Raw genomic sequence first — 23,033 nt, 5'->3', positions numbered from 1 at the left:
AAATCTGGGAGAAGAATATCCGTGTCATCACAGCGGTTTGTGGATCTCCCACACACGTCTTCCTTAACAAAGTCCGACAGCATGGCTCAGACGCATCATGACAGCTTTACAAAACCACATTAACCCTTTGTGCCCCCAGCATCTCAGCAGCGTTTCATCTCCATGACAGGCGATGGCACTGTGCGTGCGTGCGTGCGTGCGTGCGTGCGTGTGTTTGTGTGTGTGTGTGTGTGTTGAGAGTGGGGACTGGTATGATACAGGCAAACAGTCTGACAGCTCAACGACTGGCAAGGGAGCAGCTTTGGTAATAGAGGTCAGCACTGTGCCTGTCTGCGCGTGTTTTTTCTGCGACAGTGTACATGCCATCCTTTCCTTTGTACTGACGTACATTTCAAAAGAGTTGAGGATACGGGTGAAGAAGGAGAGATTGAGAGAAACGTTGTAGAGGATGATAGAGGGAGACAGATACGTACAGGTAGACACACACACAGACACACACACAAAGCCACACAGACACACACACAGGCACACACACACACAGACAGACACACACACACAGACAGACAGACACACACACACACACACACACACACACACACACACACACACACACACAGATTGAGATTGAGATTGAGATGGTTTATTCATATATGCCACAGCCCCTTTGAAGGGGGATATACAGTAAAATGTTGAAGTCATACATTCAAAAGTCTTCATGATGTAACATATACATTTCTCCTTTTCAGTGCTTTACACACACACACACACACACACACACACACACACACACACACACACACACACACACAGAGAGAGAGAGAGAGAGAGAGAGAGGAGAGAGAGAGAGAGAGAGAGAGAGAGAGAGAGAGAATATGTGAGAGAGAAACACTGAACACACTCAACACTGAAATGCTTAATGTCATTAGCTGAAAAGCTCTAGTGACATAGTAGGTACTAATCAGAATAAAATGGTGCAAAACAGATAAAATGGAACAGAAAGGAAAAAAAACCCCATAAACTAATAATAGATCTGCAACATTTTGGCACTTTGTCATTAGCTTAAAGTGTGAAAGGGGGGGAGGGGGTGTTTGGGGTGGTGGTGTAATATCCTTTTTTTCAGTCGGTCATCTCCAAGGTTTGGACAGTACACACAAAACAAAGTAATCATATAATAAATATTTACGCATGTAACATCGACACACATCATGTCAATACAACTACATACTAAAGTACATATAAATCATGAAATAGTTATCTGTGCCTCAACATCAAAACCCATCATATCAATACGAACACATCATAGAATTATAATGTCGAGACTGACCATCCAAATGTAGCCCTTCCTTTATATTTATGCTTTTTCCCCATAGAAAGCATACTGATTTTTAATTGATTAGTGACTATTTGGACCGATGATTGATGTTTTCTGTACATTTATTGCCTCAGATACAAATTGTGCAAGTGAACGTATTATATCTTCATTTCCTGTCATCAGAGTGCCGAACAAATCTTTTCTCTGCGCTGCAGCTGTATTGAAAATGGTACAGTATTTTTCGCAATTCATCGTATCTTTTTCAGTAAAATATGAAATTATTTTCATCTTCTGGGCTTTCGCCACACATTGGGCAATGTGAGAGAGAGAACGAACGAACGAACGAAATTTTATTTTACGAGGGTAAAGGAGTAAGCACAAAGTACTTTTTTTACATCCAGCCCTCTGGGCATGAATAATAACTGGAAAAAAAAGCAACAAAGCAACAACAAACAAATAAACACAAAAAAAGCAAAAAAAGCGAGAGTCAATTCACAACACCAACGTCAAAATTGTATAAGCATGTGCAAACATAAACATAGAACTTATGTACAAAACAATATCGCGATAGATGAATAACAACGAGGACAATAGGGTAGGGGCGTGGTGGAGAGCGGAAGGAAGAATGGACAAGGGGAAGAGTAAAGAAGGCAGGGGAGGCTGACAACAGACAGATATAGTGACAGTGACAGTGGAGAGACATAGAGACTGACAGGGGAGGAGAGAGGCGTATATATATTGACAATCTATACATGATTTTTTGTTTATAATTGATATGTGTCACATAATCACATGGTTTTCAATAAATGTGCACGATATATGTTTTTAAAGTTAGGGATGTTTTTTATAGTGTTTACATTGAGGCAGGATAATAATTCATTCCATAAACAGCCCCCTGAATAAGACAGACTAGATTTAAAAAGATCGATCATTAGAAGTGGTACCATAACTTTATGAAGATGACGATGAGTGTTGGTTACAAATTTATTCTTCAGTGAGGGGGGGAGCAAATCCAGACATGATTTTGAACATAAATAGACCTTTGTTAAATAGAAGTTTTGTTTTCAGTGGGAGGATATCGAGAGCTTTATAATCAGATACAGTCAATGATGAAGATTTTAAAAGAATCAATTTTACAGCTCTTCTATGCAGACTCAATAGAGGTTTTATAATACTGTCACTCGCCGAATCCCACACTGTCGAAGCAGAGAGAGAGAAAGAGAGAGAGAGAGAGAGAGAGAGAGAGAGAGGGGGGGTGGGTGGTGGGGGGGGGGGGGGGGGGGCAGAAGAAGAAGGGAAAGAGGGAGAGAGAGAGCCAGACAGCGAGCCCCCCAGACAGACAGCCAGCCAGACACAGATAATGAAAACCATCAACTCTCCACAGCTATCTGTAGACTTGTTCCATCGGCACTGCTTGTTGTTCTGGACTCCCCATCTTCACAACACCTCACACATTGCACCCCTCAGGGATCACCGCCCTCACCCAGTTACTTTGTTTGAACACACCACAGTGTCTAGACCATTTCTTCACCACAGATTCCATCTCCCAAAATCTACAACTCCTAATCCTGGGGCAATGTGAGAAGTGAGATAGTAGTCGAGTCAAAGTGGAACCGGGGGTCATTATTGATAGACTCACAATGAAGGATTTTGTAAAAGAAAATTGTCTTCAACTTACCCAACCAATGATTCAGTTCGATTCTGTAGGCGATCGACAAGCTCTACGGTATTTTACTTGGCATGAAGCATGCTTTTCTCCAAGCTAAAGGCTTACCCCCACTCCCCTCCACACACACCCTAAAAAAAAAAAAAAAGAAAAAAAAAAAAGAAAAAAGGGGGAAAGAAAGGAAGACAGCATGAAAACAGAGTTGTTTTATAGTGGTGTAGATAAACTTCGCTTCCGTTTAATTGTTTGTTTCTCTGTCTTTCAGTCTGTCTGCCTGCTTAACTCTCTACCTACCAGTAAATCTCTACTCCTATCTACATATCTATGTGTCAATCTGCCTGTCAGTCTGTATGTGTATTTGTCTATCTATGTGTTTGTCTGTCTGTCTGACCGTCTTTATCTTTCGTTCTCTCTCCTCTCTCTTCCCTTTTTACCTCTGTCTGTCTCCCTTATCCCATCGTTTATGTCTGATACATGTGTATATGTGCCACGGTGTATGCCAGTTCCCTTTATGCCCATTGGATTGATCGTATTATGATCTGTTTTGCAAGGACCTGTGCAAACAAAACGCAACTACAGTCGTGTGTTCCCGTTTATTTGCATCGTACAAATCCATCCACTCTGAAGCTAGCAACAGACTCATACGATCCGGACAAGAAAATGTATTTACCACCACGACTGTATGCCAGTCTCCTCTCGCGCATTTCAATCCCTCAGTGTGGCTTATACCCGTCAGGACAACTTCACAAAACCACAGTAACCCTTTTCTCATCCAGAATCTTAGCAGCGTTTCATCTCCATGGCAGGCGATGGCAGTGTGTGTGTGTGTGTGTGTGTGTGTGTGTGTGTGTGTGTGTGTGTGTGTGTTGAGAGTGGGGACTGGTCTGACGACAGGCAAACAGTCTGACAGCCAAATGACTGGCAAAGGAGTAGCTTTGAAATTGGAGGCCAGCATAGTGACAAGTCTGCACATTGTACATGCTAATCACATCCTTTGCACTGACAAACATTTAATAAGAAGATGTTTGGGGGCCTGGTTCGGGGATGAGAAAGGGAGAGGAACAGAGAAGAAAAAGAGATAGAGAGAAAGAGAGATACATAGATAGATAGAGATATAGAGATAGAGAGAGAGAGAGGGAGAGAGATATAGCGTGATCAGGGGGGACATGGACTGACCGACACACAGACAGATGCATACAGACACAAAAAGATAGACAATGAAAGAGACAAACAAACAACCAGGCAGAAACAGAGATAGGTTCAGACAAATACATCTACTTCGGTCTATCAGCTCCTCTGCAACCGTCTGCAAGTTAAAACAAACAAACAACAACAACAAAAACAAGAAAAAAACAACAAACAACAAACCTATCAACAGTCCATACAGTCTTGAACTCCCTTTGCTGACAAAATCTTTATGCTACATCCCCAATGAATTCATCAGCGATTCTGATTGAACAGACTATCGATCCTGGATGATTTCTGCACCACGTGTGGGAACGTCTACGACTCCAAATTCTGCGGCGACATGCGAAGTAAGATGGTGTATGGGAGTCGCTATTGACAGACCCAGATAAAGTATTCATACAATGATTGCTTTCAACTGACAAAAGCAAATATCTAATTCCTTACTTTGTGTGGTCAAGAAGCTTTTCTCTGTCTTGTGGCTTCAAGCATGTCTGTTTCTCAGCTGAGGATTTTAGAATGAATACCTGCGAGGCAGTGTGGGTGAATTTACTTTAATGCAGCATAACATTGCTCCTCTCCTGACTCCTATTTTTTTCCTTTCACACCGTTAGTCTGTCTCTTCTGCGCTCTGTCAGTCCAGTTTGCCTGTCTCTCTGTCTGTCTTTCATTTTATCTCCATTGATATATCTGTCTTTATATTCTGGTTTCCCTGAGAATTGAATTTGTTTATTCCCAAATACTTTATATTTCGATCAAATTATCAACTCGTTATTTTTCGTTTAAAAAAAAAACAAACTGGTGAAAAAACAACAAGATTGAATGATAATCTGTTTATCCGCATCAAACAAAATCCTCCACATAAGTTAGCCATGTGGAGGGAAAGGATTTGGGAGAGGAATACGTGTGTCACCACAGCGATCTATGTGGATCATCTTCCACACACACACACACACACACACACACACGTCTTCCTTAACAAGTTCTGACAGCATGGCTCAGACGCATCAAGACAGCTTTACAAAACCAAATTAACTCTTCGCCTTCCAGCACATGATCTCAGCAGTGTTTCATGTCCACGGCAGGCCATGGCCCTGTGTGGTGTGTGTGTGTGTGTGTGTGTGTGTGTGTAGAGTGGGGACTGGTTTGAACGACAGGCAAACAGCCTGACAGCCCAACGGCTGACAAGGGGAGCAGCGCTGGTGATGAAGGTCAGCACTGTGGTCAGTCTGCTGCGCTGGTTTTGTTTCTACGCCAGTGTGCACGCCGTCATTTCCTTTTGAACTGACACTTCTTTATGTAAGGTTGCTTGGCAGCATATACGGCAAGAGACAGATAGACAGACAGTGGTATCTAGCGTGCGTGTAGAAACAAATGTTACACATCTACAGAGAGTTTGGACATGCTATGAAATATATAGATAGACACAAGAAGAACAAAATAAAAATATAGATATAGCAAATCAAAACAAAACCACAATCACCACCATCACCAACTACAATAACGCCACCACCACCACCACCACCATCAACCACTACCTACAACTGCTACTACTTTGTTGTTGGCGTCCGTCTGTCTCGGGAGACAATGGAACTCTGCGCCTGGTTCAGTCAAGTTGTTGAGTTGCAGCGCCTGCTGTGGTTGTACAGTCCGATTCTGGATCGGCAGAAAATCGGCAGATCGGTGAAAGTCGCTCCTGGCTCAGAGGGTACGGATTCTGTCCCCTGCCGTCTGCGCTCTCTTCCCTCTACCCAGTGCTGTTCTCTCTTCTACTCGTTCCTCTTCACACATGCCTTCACGGTCCTTCTCCAGCTGTTGCGGTCTTCAGCTGCCGTCTCCCAACCTGCTGGGTCCATGTCACCTGCCCTCATGTCTCGTTTGCAGACGTCCCTATAGCGTAGGACAGGTCTTCCTGCAGGTCTGGAACTAGTGGCGTGCTCGCTATAAAGGATGTCCTTGGGGATTCCCCGTCATTCATTCGTCTGACGTGGTCGAGCCACCGCAGACGGCGCTGGGTCAGGAGTGCAAACATGCTGGAGATGCCTGCCTGGTCAAGGACTTTCTTATTTGATACACGGTCTTGCCACGTGATACCGAGAATTCTCCTGAGGTTGCGCAGGTGAAATGTCTTGAATCTGCATTATTGGCGAGAGTAGAGGGTTCATGTCTCGCTGCCATAGAGCAGAGTGCCGAGCACACAGGCTTGGTACACCTGCATCTTGGTGTTGATGGTCAGCATGGGATTGTCCCAAACCCTCTTTGCCAGGTGGGCCATGGTGATTCGGTGAGCGGCTCTCGTGGTGTGCGGACGCGAGTGTCACGCTCTCTGCTCTGACCGAATTGTTTTGTGAGCCGTGAGCTGTTTGTTTCGCCGGCTCCGTCAGTTGAAGTACGAGATTTTTCCATCTCAGTTTTCCTTTGGCCCCCGGCATTTCTGTTTGTCTACTATGGCCACGGCGTCGACAGTCAACCCGGTCTTTTTAAGACAAAAAGACATCCCAGGTGTTGACAACAATCGGCCCACAGTGCTGGAAATGTGTCTGGCAGCGGAAAGATCATCAGGACAGGGCTCTGTTCTCGGAGCTCAGGATATCCGAGGTCTTTGGCGGATCTACCCTGCCACCAAGGAGTCCCGTATGGAACTTTTGGTCAAAGGACTGCGTTTGAGAGGTACAGTACTGCAGGTATCCAACACAAATCCATTTATCTTGCACGGAGATTCGGGAGAGGAAAAACCAACAACAAAACTATGGATTGATAGTATTCCTATTTCGTTAGCAGATTCAGAGATCGAACATTCTTTAGCAAAGGTAGGCTGTGAACTCAGATCATCAATTAAAATGGAGAGAGCAAGAGATAAAGACAACAAGCTCACTAGATTCCTGACTGGTCGCAGATTTGTTTTTATTACTGTTCCTCCCACCCCCCTTGATAAAATCCTTAGAATTAACATTTTTTCTGCCAAACTTTACCATAGAGAACAAAAGACTGTTCCCAAAACAATTATTTGTTCACGATGTCTGAAACCTGACCACCATGTTTCATCATGCTCCAGTGATATTGTTTGCAGAGACTGCAAACTGCCAGGTCATAAACGGGGTGATCCTGTTTGTGAACATACATACAAACATACAGACAAGCAAACAGAAGACAGTCAGACGGAACAAAACAAAAACAAAAGCAGCGTTAATACCACACACAAACAGTCTGCCAATGACCCGAAAGCTGACAGTGACAAATCAGTTGGTCGAGGTGACAGAACCCGCACCACCGTGCGCCAGGCCACCATCCTGTCGTCCATTGAACACGCTCCCCGCAGCAGGTCGGACACCCCCAAACGTGGCCGCTCCAAAGATCGACGCAGCCCGAGGGAGAGGAGGGGCAAGCAGCAGAGGAGGGACGACTGGCGCTCCCCCAGCCCTGTGATGTCAGCGGAGGGAGGACTGGACACAGAGGCAGAGACCGCTGTCACATGGCGGTGAGAACGGTACTGACTTTGATTGCCCGATGATGACGACCTGGCTTGTGATTTATGGACTTTGAGACTGAATTGTGATTGAATGATAAAATATGTTTGATGTGATCCAGTTTCAGTGAAATATAATATATATATATATATTTTTACATTATCATCATGGATAAAGTACTTATAACTTCATTGAATACCAGGGGACTAAGAAATAAATTGAAAAGAAAATCATTATTTAGATTCTTAAAGGGAAAAAAATATGATATAATTTGTTTACAAGAATCTCATGTTACAAAAGATGAAATAGATATGTGGACAAAAGAGTGGGGCGGCGCGATTTTTTATAATGAAGGTACAAACAGAAGCAAAGGTGAAGTATTTCTGATTTCAAAACGATTTCATGGAGAGGTTAATTTTCTTAAGTCACACGAAAGAATGTTGATTATTACTGTATCCAATGAAAAACACAATATTACAATAGTAAATTTATATGCACCTAACAATTTAAACGATAAACTGACATTCTTTCAAAATATGGGTGAAATACTAGCTGAATATATGAATGATAATCTAGTAGTTCTTGGTGATTTCAACTGTGTACTCAGTAATGAGCTAGATATAATATCTGGTCTCCCTCATGACAAATCTGAAATTATTTCTTTAAGACATTTTCTGACAACAACAGGCCTTACTGACGCATGGAGAGCTTACCACCCCACTGACACAGACTTCACGTGGCACAGGCATAATCCGTTCATTGCACGGCGTTTGGATTACTGTTTTGTTTCTGATAACTTGTTGCCCTCATGTGTTTCTTGTGAACACATTACTGTCCCAAACTCTGATCATAAAGCTGTCGTTCTAGAAATTAGTGAGGGAAACTTTGTTCGTGGTCCAGGGTACTGGAAATTCAACAATAGTTATCTTAAAAATGAAATATTTGTTACAAAAATGAATGCTTTGTTAGATTCTGTCAGTTTAGAACATAGTAATCAAAGCAGCGTAGTTAAATGGGAGCTGTGCAAAGTTGAAGTGAGAAATCTCTGCATCGAGTTCGGAAAAACATGGGCTTGCAAAAATCGAAACAAATCACTGGACTTACAGAATCGACTAAAAGAAATGGAAAAAAAATTGTTAATCAGTCCTCAAAATGAAGATCTTCAGACTGATTATTTGAAAATGAAACACGATTTAGATTTAATGTACACGAATGAAGCTAAAGGAGCACAGGTAAGGGCTAGAGTAAAATGGATTGAAGAAGGTGAAAAAAACACAAAATATTTCACAAATCTTGAAAAAGCTAGATGTAAAAATAAAATTATTACCAGTTTGCGCAATGAGGCGGGTGAAATCATTACAGATCAAAAGAAAATCTTACAAGAACAGCTGTCCTTCTACAAAACCTTATACAACCAAACAACAACGGAAAGAAATATACAGGAAGCCATCAATAATTTCATTGAAAACGAACATTTTACAAAGTTAAATGAAGACGAAGCCTTAGCATGCGAAGGGTTAATAACTTATGAAGAAACCACAACTGCACTCAGAAAACTAAAAAATGGATCAGCTCCAGGGAGTGACGGTCTGACGACAGAGTTTTTAAAATTCTTTTGGGGAAAAATAGGCAGATTACTAACCGATTCTTTCAATGAGTCGTTCAGAATAGGAGAACTGTCATTTACACAAAGACAGGGTATCATATCATTATTACATAAAAGTAAAGATTTAGATAGGGAGAACTTGAGTAATTGGAGACCTATAACTTTAACTAATTCAGATTATAAAATTCTAGCCAAGGTTCTAGCAGAAAGATTGGGTAGTGTAGTAAATAACTTAGTCAGCAAAGATCAGGTGGGATATATCAAAGGCAGGAACATAGCTACAATCATAAGATGTATTGATGATGTCATTAATTATCTTAATAAAACTGGTAAAGCAGGGTATTTGTTAGCATTAGATTATACTAAGGCATTCGATTCTGTATCTAAAGCATATATGTTACAAGCTTTTAAAGTATTCGGATTCGGATCTGACTTTCAAAAATGGGTATCTGTACTCTCCAATAATTCGCAAAGTTCCATAAACCATGGCGGCTGGCTATCTGAACCCTTCGATGTGAACTGTGGAATCAGACAAGGATGTCCATTTTCTCCCCTTGCATTCATTCTTGCAATGGAAATTCTAGCAGTCAAGATAAGGAATAGTACAATAACGGGTATCAAAACTCCAACTATGGGCAATAATCAAGATATATATTTAAAGATTAAACAATTGGCAGATGATACGACTTTATTTTTGAAAAATAGACAGGACATGTTTACTTCCATAGAAATACTTAAGTCATTTGAGAAATTTTCTGGGCTGAAATTAAATTCACACAAAACGAAAGCAATGAAGATGGGCAGACAAATCACTGAACAGAATCTCCCATTTGTATTGGTTGACAAAATAAAAATTTTGGGCATATACTTCCAGAAAGACAAAATGGCAAAACACATTGAAGAAAACTGGAGAGATAGGATAAATAATATACAAAAATTAATAGTACAGTGGAGCAAAAGAGACCTATCCATACACGGTAAAATTCTTGTAACAAAAACTTTCTTGTTAAGTCAACTTACATATGTTATGCAATCCATTGGCATCCCAGAAAAAGCTTTGAAACAGATCAACACCATATTCTACAAATTTATTTGGCAGAGAAAACATAGTAACCGTAGAGCTTTTGAGAAAGTGAAAAGAAAAACAATGGAAAGTGATTATAATGAAGGAGGGTTAAATATGGTAAATATGTTAGAAATTCAAAGATGCATGCATTTACAATGGGCTGGAAGATTTTATCATGCACGGGAAGAAAACTGGACTATAATACCCAGATGGCATCTAAACAAAATACAAAATCATCGTAAAATATTTATGGTAAACTGTAGAGCAAAGCAAATAAAATTACAAGAAATAGAGAACGATTTTTGGTCGGATGTAATTACAACATATTTGAACAGTAAAGATATAGTAACAAGAGAAGAAGTGAATATCCATAATTTTCACAATCAGATGTTGTTTCACAATAATAATATACAATATAAAGGTAATGTGCTATGTTTTCAAAACTGGATAGACAATGGAATAGAACACATAAAAGACATAATACATAAAACAGAAAAAAGACTTCTAGATTTAAATGAGGTTGCGTTTTCACTGAACCAGGCTAAAGGAATCACAATATTCGAATACAATGCTCTATACAACGCAATTCCATTACAGTGGAAGACCTGGATACAAAACAATGGATTACCAATGGAATCTACTGAAACTTCTATTTGTGATGCAAACGCATTCAATGCAAAACTAAAAGAAATAAAGAAATATCTTAAAAGTAGAAGTAAAAGTACAACTATAGACCTACATATTTGTGTATTTTGGAAGAGGAAATTTGACTTTTCTTTCAATCATAATACATGGATTTTACCTAGGAAAGCAACAAAAGAAGTACGCTTACATGAATTGCAGTGGAAAATAAGTCATAATATATACCCAACAAACATTATTCTAAAAAAAATGGAAGTAGTAGACTCAGAAAATTGTTACTACTGTCCTGGTAAAATTGATTTTATTGAACATTTTTTCTATGAGTGCTCATCTGTGAAAATACTTTGGAAAAACATAGAAAATTTGATACTTAGAAATACTGGTAAGTGTATGAAATTACATCCCACAGACGTTTTATTTGGAATTCAGGATGACAGATATAGCAAACATGACCTTATAAAAATAAATCATATTATTTTGATAGGTAAAATGTGTATCAGTATTGCTAAAAAAACAAAAAGACTGTCTATTTTACAACTGATCTTTGAACAGCAATTCAGTATTAGACATCGATATATTATATAATACCTTATGAATCTTAAAGAAAAGGGAAACAAATCTATATGTAAGTGGGGGGAAAAAAACGACATAGTTATGGAATTCAGGGTATTGCTTTTGATTTTTGTCACGGTTTTTGTGTGCGTGTGTGTGCGTGTGTGTGTGTGTGATTGCTTAGGTTCACTGTATCCTTTTTGTTGCTGTTATTTTGTTCCTTTCCTTTTTTTCTTTTTTTTTCTTTATATAAATAAAACGATGGTCGACCCAAGAAAGTCCGGGTAAAAAAAAAAAAAAAAAAAAAAAAAAAAGGTGGGCCATGGCTGTAGCTACTTTGCCAGTCCGCTTGTTGAATTCGGCGTCCAGGGAGAGGCTACTGGAGATGGTAGAGCCGAGGTAAGTGAAGTCCTCGACGACCTCGAGTGTGAAGTCACCAATGGAGATGCTTGGGGTGCTGCTCACATCATGGCCCATGACGTTAGTCGTTTTTAGGCTAATAGTCAAGCCAAACTCTCTGCATGCTTGGGCGAAGCGGTTGATGAGTCGCTGGAGTGGCTCTTCGGATTGAGTTGTCAGAGCTGCATCGTCTGCGAAAAGCATCTCGCATATGAGAAACTGTCGCACTTTAGTTTTAGCGCGAAGGCGGGCCAGGTTGAAGAGACTGCCATCGCTTCTGTTGTGGAGATACACTCCGTCCTCCGACTGACTGAAGGCATAGGGCAGCAGCAGTGAGAAGAAGACGCCGAAGAGAGTTGGGGTCAGCACACAGCCCTGCTTCACCCTGCTCTTGATTGGGAATGGGTCAGAGGAAGATGCATCGTACTGAACTGTGCCCTGCATGTCTTCATGAAAAGACGTGATCATCCTCAGGAGCTTGGGGGGACATGTGTGGAGAGGCCTTTTCTGCTGACCAGGTCGAAGGCCTTGGTCAGGTGGATGAATGCGACGTATTGTGGTCAACTCTGCTCCCTGCATTTCTCCTGCAGCTGTCGCAAGGAGAAGACCATGTCGATTGTTGATCTTCCAGCTCTGAATCCGCACTGTGCCTCGGGGTATACGCGTTTAGCAAGTGGCTGCAGTCTGCTCAAGACTACACAGGCAAAGGATTTCCCAACTATACAGAGGATCGAGATTCCGCGGTAGTTGTTGCTATTGCTGCGATCACCCTTGTTCTTGTAAAGAGTGATGATGTTGGCGTCATGCATCTCTTGGGGCACAGTCCCTTCTTCCCAGCACTGCAATAGCAGCTGGTGCAGGTGGTGGAGTAGCACGGTCTTTCATCCAGCCTTGATGACTTCAGGCAGGATGTCATTCTTTCCTGGAGTTTTGCCACAGGCGAGAGAGTCGATGACCTTGCTGATTTCATCTTCAGAAGGCAGGATGTCGAGTTCTTCCATGACAGGGAGGTTGATGACGCTCTCCACTGCTGCGTCTGCGACAATGTTATCTCTTGAATGGAGCTCCTGGTAGTGTTCCGCCCATCTACCTGCTTGCTCCGGTCTGTTATAATGGTGCCGGAAGCTGACTTCAGTGGTGCCATCTTGTTTACGCTTGGGCCGAAGGCTTTTTTCACGCGTCGTACATGCCACGGATGTTGCTGCAGTCGGCGGAAAGTTTGATGTTCTGACAGATGTTTAGCCAGTAGTCGCTGACGCAGCGTCTGGCGATCCGTTTGGTGTCGTTTCCGGCCTTCTTGAGTGTGGTGTGTGTCTACTTAGAAGGCTCTCTTTTGTGTTTGATGAGCGCCACTCTGTTGGCCCCTATTGCTGGTTCCAGAACAGTAATGCTGGCTTCGAACCAGTCTGGATTCTGCCTCTCTCTTTTGCCGAAGGTATCCGTGGCGGTGTTGTAGATGGCGTCACGGATGTGGTTCCATTTCTCTTCAGCACTGCCGGCAAGGCAGTCTTTGAGGGCATCCTCGATGGAGTTGGCGAAGCGGCCGCATAGGACTGGGATTGCTGTTCTGGCAGCGTTGATGCAGGGCCGACCCTTCTGCTTTGAGTGGTGGATCCGTTTTGGTTGGAAGCGCACTTTGCCGCCAACCAAGGAGTGGTCGGTGTCACAGTCAGCACTGTGAAAACTACGTGTGATGAGTACGCAGTTCAGCGAGGGCCTTCGAGTGATGATGTCTGCCCAGTGCCAGTGTCGGGATATGGGGTGTCGCCAGGAAGTTCGGTGGTGTGGCTTGGTGGAGAAGAATGCGTTTGTTATGCAGAGGTTGTGGTAGAAGCAAAACTCTAGGAGCCTCTGCTCGTTCTCGTTCAGCTTGCCAATACTGAAGTGGCCAATGCAGCTAGGCCAGGAGTCGTGGACAAAACCCACTTGGGCATTGAAGTCGCCAAGAAGGAACAGCTATTATGTGGCAGGAATATCTCGGATGGTGGTATCAAGCTCCTCGTAGAACTGGTCCTTAGTCTCCACAGAAGAACAGAGTGTGGGAGCATTGATGCTCAGGAGGTTCACTGGGCCAGAGAAGGTTGACAGGCGGAGGGCGAGGATGCCACTGTATGGCGGTTCCACAGAGGAAGTTCCTCACGGCGAATCCAACGCCATGCAGTCTTGGCTCTTCAAGTTCCTTGCCCTGCCAGAAAAAAAACGTGTAGTTCGGTTCCCCAAGGCTGCCTCTTAAGGGCAGTTTGTTTCATGTAGTGCGGCAATGTCGATGTTGAGCCTTGTGAGCTCACGGTCGATGGTGGCTGTTTTTCTTAACAGCTGCACTTTCTTGATGAAATGCCAGATGGAGGCTACCAGTTTCATCATTCCAGAACAGAATATCCCTTTCGCCATGTCGGTGTCCCTGGAAAAAGGGACCCTAACTCTACAGTCGCTCATTCGTCTAAAGAGGAAACTAAGGACAGATGCAGAAAGGCGCTTTGAAAAAAAAAGACCACCTTTTTGGTTTCCCTTTACCAACTGATTGTTAAGTATTCTTGACGTTCTTTTCACACGTGCATCCACATCGTTTGACTTTCGTGTCGTGTTCACACGTGCATCTCTGTGTTAGGCCAAAATTTGACTACCTACCCACGTCCCGACCCGCCTCTCTCTGTTTCTGTGTCTGTTTCGGATTCTGTCTGTCCATCTCTTTGTGCACACACCTGCGTAAGCAGCTCTCTCTCTCTCTCTCTCTCTCTGTGTGTGTGTGTGTGTGTGTGTGTGTGTGTGTGTGTTCTGCGTGTGAGTGTGTGTTTGTGTGAGGCAGACAGAGACACAGAGAAACAAAAATACAGAGAAAGAGACAGAGAGAGAGAGAGAGAGACACAGAGAGAGAGACAGAGAGAGAGAGAGGAAGAGACAAAAGAACAGAATGAAGGAGAGGCAAAGACAGAGGTAGACACTGACAAGGAGAGAGTGAGATTTACAGAGAGAGATAGTAAAGGAGACAGAGACGGAGACAAAGTGAGAGACAAGAGAAATAGAGATGGAGAGAGAGAGAGAGAGAGAGAGAGAGAGAGAGAGAGAGAGAGAGAGAGAGAGAGAGAGTACACTGAGCACTGAATTTGTTTTTACTGTACATCTGCCAGAGAGAGTGTGAGAGAGAGAGATGGATAGAAAGAGGATATTTCATCAAGTCATCTAGAATGTTTACATGGCACATTAGGGAGAAAAAAACCAGTTTGCACCTTTAGAGTGGATACCAATGCATATGTGCAGTATGTGACAAAAAGCAATACACTACAACACTAGACTGATGAGTCGCCTTGTTATCTATCTGCACAGACCACAGTCGCCAGCTGAAGCTTCCAAATTCCAGACGTCCACATCTGTCATCTGGGACGCAGAGTGGAGTGGATCACGGATCTGCATCTGACAGACTTGCTGTCACGCGATAGGAAAGAACGTTTTGCTTTCATCTCACTGGTGCAAGAGCTGAGATCAGTGCACGATTGATACAACATAGAATCTTTCTTTGCTGACAGTACTTGAGAACTTTAGAACATCATGTTCTTTGTAATGGTTTTCTATCACTCAGACACCCCAAAGGCGTGTCTTTTCTTCACATTACTCGAAACGTCTACAAAATATACAGTAGGCCAAAAGCATGGTATAGAATTGACGAAAGAAACCAGACGGATGGAATTCATTGCCAGATATGTTTTTTAATGGGTAAAAAGATGCAAAGAAAATGCGCTTATTTATATCTTCCATACTTAATGCTACTCTATTATAACAAGGCATTTTTCTCTTCGAAATCATGTGATACTTGATTCATAAAGACAAACAATAAATCTTTTCACCTTAAAAAACAACAACAGCAAACAAACAAGAAACAACAACAAAAAACACAAAAAAACTAAACAAGAAGAAGACAAACACAAGTGATGGACATAGTGCAACACGTCGAGTTTCTACATACATATGTGTTTGAATACCATATCTCTGACTGCACTGCACTAATTGAGGGTATTTGAATGATTGTCTATATCCTTTTCAATTTAGAAAACTACCTTCTCTTCCTTTTTGTTGTTGTAAAGCTCTAATATGAGGAATAGGTCGTGACTGCTTTGGACTCACTTGTGTCTATGTTATAACCTAGTGTTCGATTCTCTGTGTGTGTGTGTGTGTGTGTGTGTGTGTGTGTGTGTGTGTGCGTGTGTGTGTGTGTGTGTGTGTGTGTGTGTGTGTGTGTGTGTGTGTGTGTGTGTGTGTGTGTGTGTGTGTGTAAAACTTTAACAGTGCCATTTTCTCCCGAATTTAACTGTATTTCCGAATTATCAAGAGTTTATTTCGTTGATGTTCGTTCCGGATTCCGAAAACCGCTGTTACCCCTTTGCAGCCGTCCGACTTTCTGGTGAGAATGCGCCATGACCTCGTTTTTCTTGTTCGCAATTAAAAGCAAAGAAATACGCATTCTGGACAGAACACGAGCAGCAAACTAACTACATTATTGGCGTATTTACTGCACATGAATATTCTAGAGTGGACACTGAATTAACTATAATGAACAGAAAATAAAATTTGAATCGACTGTTTCAATGAGTTAAGGTCAGCGTCATCTACACGGGACTGGTCAGTGCCGCAGATCTTTACAAAACATGTTACAAGGCCTGACGCGATTGCAACGTCTCCTCTACCGCCTAACCAAAAGAATTTCTTAAATAATCATGACGTGTTTACTGCATATGAATGTTGTAAAGTGGATACTGAATTAACTAGAATGAACAGAAACAAGAAATTGAATGGACAGTGTCGTAGTTTCTATGTGAGTAGAAAATGTCGAACACGGGTCTCTTCAGATCTATAAAAACGGACATATATTGCAGTGCTGCTGTCGATTTATCCCGCTAAAAGAACATGCTCAAATAATCATTTGTGAACGTCAGCATTGAACCCGCGTTAACGCAGTGGATAAAACCACTCATTCTCAACCCAAACATCCGTGGATCGAATCTGCATTAAAAACCTTTTTTCTTCTTCTTCTTCTTTTTATTTATTTATTTTTTTTAGCGCGAAGTTGTATATGATTATAATAATAAATAAAGAACACATTTAAAAAAAACTCATCTTTAATTTTTATAGGTTTTTATTTATTTGTTTTTCTTTAAGTGTTTATCACAAGTGAGTCTTGAAGGCCTTGCCTTTCTTCTTCGTTTTTGATTTCATTTCAGAGGAACTCGATTGTTGATTTGTTCAGACCTTCTATATCTGTCAGCCACGAGCTGTTTTTTTTTCCACAACAAGGGCTTTACCTGAAATCAACACATTTATCTCAGGGAAATGGAGCTTCTCTCAAAACTACACGTGAGGTCTGCTAAACTTTTGCTCCATATATGATGTGAGGGGTGCGGAGGGGCCGAGGGGATAGCTAACAGCTGTCTCACTCCTCAGATTGCCTCAGGATCGACAGACATGACTGAGTTATTTGTGCAGACAAAAAAACACACCTGTCGGTCGGGGACTGTGGTCTGTTCAAACAGTTTTACATCTCGCTTCAGAGCAGTTTTTATTACCCAGAAGGATCCAGTACATAATGGCTTGTCAGTGACTGAACCACGCATTCTTCTTCTTCTTCTTCTTCTTCTTCTTCTTATTGGTAGTAGTAGTAGTAGTAGTAATAGTATATCAACAGACTGCTGCAGTGAACTGATTTTTTTCTGATTGTAAACCATTAGAAAAAGAGTGAGAGGGAAACAGAAAGACAGACAGAGAGAGAGAGAGAGAGAGAGAGAGAGAGAGAGAGAGAGAGAGACAGACAGACAGACAGACAGACAGACAGACAGAGACAGAGAGACAGAAACAGAACATTTAGAACATCATCTAGAAACTTTTGAAAGAACTATTTCGGGGGAAATATCCATAAGGACCACCGAATAGCCTCTGACAAAACGACGTACTATCCTCATACAATCTTTTTTGTACTTCACAGGCTGGATCGATGGGCAGCCTGGTTATCTACAGACACCACAATAGCCAGACTTTTTCCTCACCCGTGGCTACAATTCACAAATCGCTGGGGATGGTACCACACTCAAAGTTGTGGATCCAGGGTCTGTTTCTGACAGTCCTGCTATCATGCACAGAAAGAAAGTTTTGCTTTCATCTCACTGGTGTAACCAGCTGAGATCAGCAAACAGATATGAGACAACAGAGAACCTGTCTTCTCTGACAGCACAGGGGCATTGTCAACGGTAGACTAGTGGTCTTGCGCCCCTTTAGAAAGCGAGTGCCCACGAGTTCGAATCTCATACACGGACCGGGATTTTTTTATTTCCCCCCTTCCACTGGTCTGTGTTCTGGAGACGATAAACCGAGATCCTGTTAGCGCGCATAAAAGAACCCACGGCAACAAACAGACAAAAAAGTTGTCCCTGGTAACATTTTGTACAGAAATCAACTTTGATGATAAAGTAAATACACTTGCAGACAGAATTATATTAAAAAAAAAGCAGAAGAAAAAGAAAATCACGGGTGGCTCTGGACTCTGGCGACGCGCCCTCTCCGGACAGCAGGCCGCATGATTATCAAAGATAAAAGTCCGCTGTGACAAAAAAGTAACAAAATACAATACAATATAAATGTCCGATTGGGTGTTCTTTTCAGCAGCTTTCTGTGTCTCAAAAGCTTCCACAGTATGGTGGTTTTCAAACGGATTGAACATCCACAGAACAGAAAACAGGGAAAACACTACAATAAAGCGTGTGTTTGATGAATTTATCAAACACAAAATGGGAAGACAATCAAACATATTTCACATAAACATATAATAAATGAATATTCTGAGGAAAGAAATGGTATACAAACAAATAATTATACACTTTCTTACGCTTTATAACTGATAGATTTTCCGTCGGAATCTACAATAATTGATGCACAACAAAGGATACAAAACAAAGAAGCAACCACCTAAATAAATTGCAATCGTGTTTGTTTTACTGAATTTAAAAAAAAAAGTTAAGATCACATTTTTGTTCCTATTCATTTCACTCAGCTGCTTTCCATGCATTTGTTATCATGCTTTATTTTTCTTTTCATCGGCTTTTACAAATTCAAGCTGATTTTCTGGCATAGTTTGGTAATCCTTTCAAGATCACAACTGGTGCTGTGAATAAGAAAGTGCTGCCAATGACAAGGGGCTTTTTACACACCAAAGATAATCGTTGAATTCAACATTTGTCTGGTGACCTGGGCGCAAAATGGTCTTTTCAATCTAAGCGGGGGACCAGCGGTAGCGTGATCCAAGTTTCTTTGTCACGATTGCTGTTCTACTTTTTGTAGAGCCTCTGGTATTTAAAAGGAAGGATTTGGGAATTCTCATTCATTTGCAACGAAAGCAACACGTCTGGAATTTGTGGTTCAGTTCAAACTATGTTAAATCTCAGTCGTGCATCAATACCCACGGGGGGGGGAATGGGCTAAGTAATGCATTGTCAATGACAGAACTATGCGATTAGTTATGAGGGTGTGGTGGGTGGAGTGGGGGGTGGGGTGGGGTGGGGGGGCTAATTTTGAATTTTTCGTTCATGGTTGTGAAAAAGATGCAGACGAGGACAGAGTGGGAGAAAGTGACAGGAAAGAAAGACAAGACAAGACAAGACAACATCTTTATCATCGAGGGTAATAGTTAAGTAAGTAACATGCTTTTTTACATCCAGCCCTCGCCATAAAGAGGGAACACAGCTAAAGAAGCCAATATGAGTAAAAGAAGAAAAAAATCAAAACAAGAAATAGTGAGTGAGAGTGAGGAAAAAGATAGAGAGATGGAGACTGAGAGAGAGACAGAGAGAGTGAGACAGAGACAGTCAGAGGCAGAGAGAATGAATTTACTAAGGGTAAATAAATAAAACTTTGGGGCTAGCTGTAGGGGATTGTTTCCGATCGTTTTCGTCCATGATAGTGAGAATAGGACATATGAGCAGGAAGGACATAGAATGAGAGGGAGAGAGAGAGACACAGAGACACAGAGAGAGGCAGACTTTCAGACTGACAGACAGATTGACTGACTGACAGACTGACAGAGACACTGAGAGAGGAAGAGAGACAGACTGACAGACTGAGACAGAGGCAATTAGAGAGAGAGGGAGAGAGAGAAAGAGAGAGAGAAAGAATGCCACGGATACGAATGCCTCATTCAATTCAGGCCATGGCACCTCATTAAGGGGTGGGGAAATAAACATTTCAGAAATGATAAGTAATAGATAAGAGAGAGAGAGAGAGAGAGAGAGAGAGAGAGAGAGAGAGAGAGAGAGAGAGAGAAAGAGACAGACAGACAGACAGACAGACATACAGACAGAGACAGACAGACAGAGAAACACAGAGAGAGACATAGATAGAGGGGGCATAGAGAGAGACAGAGAGGGAGAGAGGGGGGACAAAGAAAGAAAGAGAGAGAGAGAGAGACAGAGACAGACAGACATACAGACAGAGACAGAGAGACAGAGAAAGACAAAAAGAACGAACGAACGAAATTTTATTTTACGAGGGTAAAGAAATAAGCACAGAGTACTTGTTTACATCCGGCCCTTTGGACAAGAATAACAATTGATAAAAAGAAGAAGAAAAAAAGAAAAGAAAAAAAGCGAGTCAATTCACAACACCAACATCAAAATTACATAAGCATGTGCAAACATAGAGAGACAGAGACAGAGGGGGGCACAGAGAGAGACAGAGAGGGAGAGAGAGAGAGATGCTCTCCACCCACGATTCAGATTTCTAAAAGTTCCACACACTTCACGTCATGTGCCGATGTGGGGGTGAGGGACGGACATAGACGGCAACCTCCAGAGGGTGGAACTGGGAGCTGGTGGTATTGACAGACCTGCTGTCACTCGATAGGGGAAAGTTTTGCTTTCATCTCACCGGTACAAGAGCCGAGATCAGCAAACGATTGAGACAACAGAGAGAATCTGTCTTCTTCGCCACCATTGGGGCGGTGGTGAGGGGTGTTGGGTGTGGGTGTGGGGTGTGGGGGTTGTATGTCTGGCCGTCCATTATTGACGTCCCTGTTAAGTTTTTTTTGGTTTGGTTTTTTTTTTCTCTCCAAAAAACTAGGTCGTGTGATCATCCAATGTGTACCGGCCAGGTTTACAACACACACACACACACAAACAAACAAACAAGCAACAAAAAAACCCCAACAAAACAAACAAACAAACCATGATTAGTGAACAAGAACACACCTCTACACAACTGTTTTATCTTTGGTTTGGCATATATCATTGTGGAGCACAGAGACATTTTTTTTGATACCTCTGATAACTGATTTCTTTAAATGCTAAGCGTGACATGATAATCCCTTAATAACCAACCCAGACTTAAGTGGAATGGTTGAATGGATGCCGCTAGATCCTCCAATCACTCACACACACACACACACACACACACACACACACACACACACACACCGCAACACACAATCGCACACACACACACACACACACACACACACACACACACACACACACACCACACCACACCACACACGCACACTAACACAGTTATCTTTTTATAGTACTCCCCTTACAGATAATGTTAGATGATCATTTTATGATCGCCACGGAATGCTGGTTGTTTTGTTGTTGTTTTTTTTTACGCGAAACAATGTGTTAAATTTAACTTCAATTTCTCTCAGTGAAAAGAAAGCGAAACTTTCCTTGAAAGCCTTGCGTCAGACCTGTCAATGGCTATTTCGTCTTTTTTTGTCTTTTTTTTTATCCATTTTTTTCTAGTTATTTTTCTTCTTTTGCTGACTGATATAACAGTTCTTCATTATCTCTGGATCTGAGATACAGACTTGCAAACAGCTCGGGGGGTTCTGTTCTCTTTAAACCTTGATAAACCAGAGACGAAACAAGCGGGGTTCTGTATAATATTTTGTTGCATGGTATGAACTTAACACAGATATCACAGAGAGAGAGAGAGAGAGAGAGGGAGGGAGAGAGAGAGAGAGAGAGAGAGAGAGAGAGAGAGAGAAATATAGTGACAGATATTTATGACTGCCAGTCAGGGAAACACAAAGAAACAGATTTTGGGTTCTCGGGAGGGGGGGGGAGGAGTTTAGCTTTTTCTTCTTATTGACTTGAAGTTGTGAATAATTTGAGAGCTGGCATGATATAAAGTAAGCATACACACCAGACAAATTACTGTGCAGCCACCAAATGCAAGCATTAAAAAAAAACCATTTGAGAAACTACACCACCTAGTCTTCCACTACATCAAATTGACAATATATGTTGTAGGCTGTATTTCCAACCTAGCTTCAAGACGCTCTGTCTGGTGAATGAATGACCCCGCTATCATAGTCTCCCAGACTTTTTTTCCACCATAGTTCCCAACTTCTGCACTCCATATAATCGTGCGGCGAGGTGCGTTGTGAACGGGGGCGGCGGCGGCGGAGGGCAGAAAGAAAGAAAAAGTAGCATTGCAGCCGCCATTGATGTTCGGTGTGCCATCACTTTGATGGTCAATTCTCTGCAGCTGGCAGCCAGGGATACTGAGACTGATGACTTCTCATCCCATCCCGTCCCAGTCCATCCCATCCCATTTGACCCCCCCCCCCCCTCCCCTCATCTTGTCTTCCCATCCCTTCCTCCCACGCGGCACACCCACGATGAAATGACCAGCGCTTGCTTCAGTTAGAAGCACACCCTTGTGGAAGAGAGAGAGAGACAGAGAGAGAGAGAGAGCTGAACATCTGGTGAAGTAACAGGAGCGGTGGGAATATTACAGTGCGACGTTCAGCAAGACAAAATAACAAGAACATATAACATAATGCAATGATATATAATAATAATGATGATGATAATAATACTACTACTAATAATAATAACAGTAAGAAGAAGAAGAAGAATTTGATTTATAAATCGCATTTCCATGTAAAACATGATCAATTGCGCTGTACAATGTAAAAATAAAAAAGCAACATTTACAACATTCATTTAAACACACACACACACACACACACACATACACGCACACATGTACACACACACACACACACACACACACACACACACACACACACACACACAATATATATATATATATATATACATACATACATATATATGTATATGTATAGATATATCACATGTATA

General features: G+C 41.9%; 2 protein-coding genes across 2 annotated transcripts in view; both read right to left on the bottom strand.

Annotated features, from left to right (window-relative positions):
• Nucleotides 1-9,267: 9,267 nt before the first annotated feature.
• On the bottom strand, nucleotides 9,268-12,363 carry LOC143294154 (uncharacterized). The gene is made up of 2 exons (XM_076605585.1): nucleotides 11,833-12,363; nucleotides 9,268-9,306 (listed from the first exon to the last, which is right to left on the bottom strand). The coding sequence occupies exons 1-2, from the start codon at nucleotides 12,361-12,363 to the stop codon at nucleotides 9,268-9,270; spliced, it is 570 nt and encodes a 189-aa protein (XP_076461700.1).
• A 413-nt stretch (nucleotides 12,364-12,776) lies between these two features.
• The window catches only part of LOC143294153 (uncharacterized), a 55,963-nt gene continuing 45,706 nt past the window's right edge, over nucleotides 12,777-23,033 (bottom strand). Inside the window, exons 2-3 of the mRNA XM_076605584.1 lie at nucleotides 13,214-13,792; nucleotides 12,777-13,062 (exon numbers count right to left, since the gene is read on the bottom strand). Coding sequence (XP_076461699.1) covers nucleotides 12,777-13,062; nucleotides 13,214-13,792 — 865 coding nt within the window. The remainder of the gene's footprint in view (nucleotides 13,063-13,213; nucleotides 13,793-23,033) is intronic.

The sequence above is a fragment of the Babylonia areolata genome, chromosome 19 (assembly GCF_041734735.1).
Source record: "Babylonia areolata isolate BAREFJ2019XMU chromosome 19, ASM4173473v1, whole genome shotgun sequence".
In the NCBI taxonomy this organism is placed as follows: Eukaryota; Metazoa; Mollusca; class Gastropoda; order Neogastropoda; family Buccinidae; genus Babylonia; species Babylonia areolata.
Note: the sequence above shows the minus strand (reverse complement) of the source record. Positions and strands in the feature narration are given on the sequence as shown.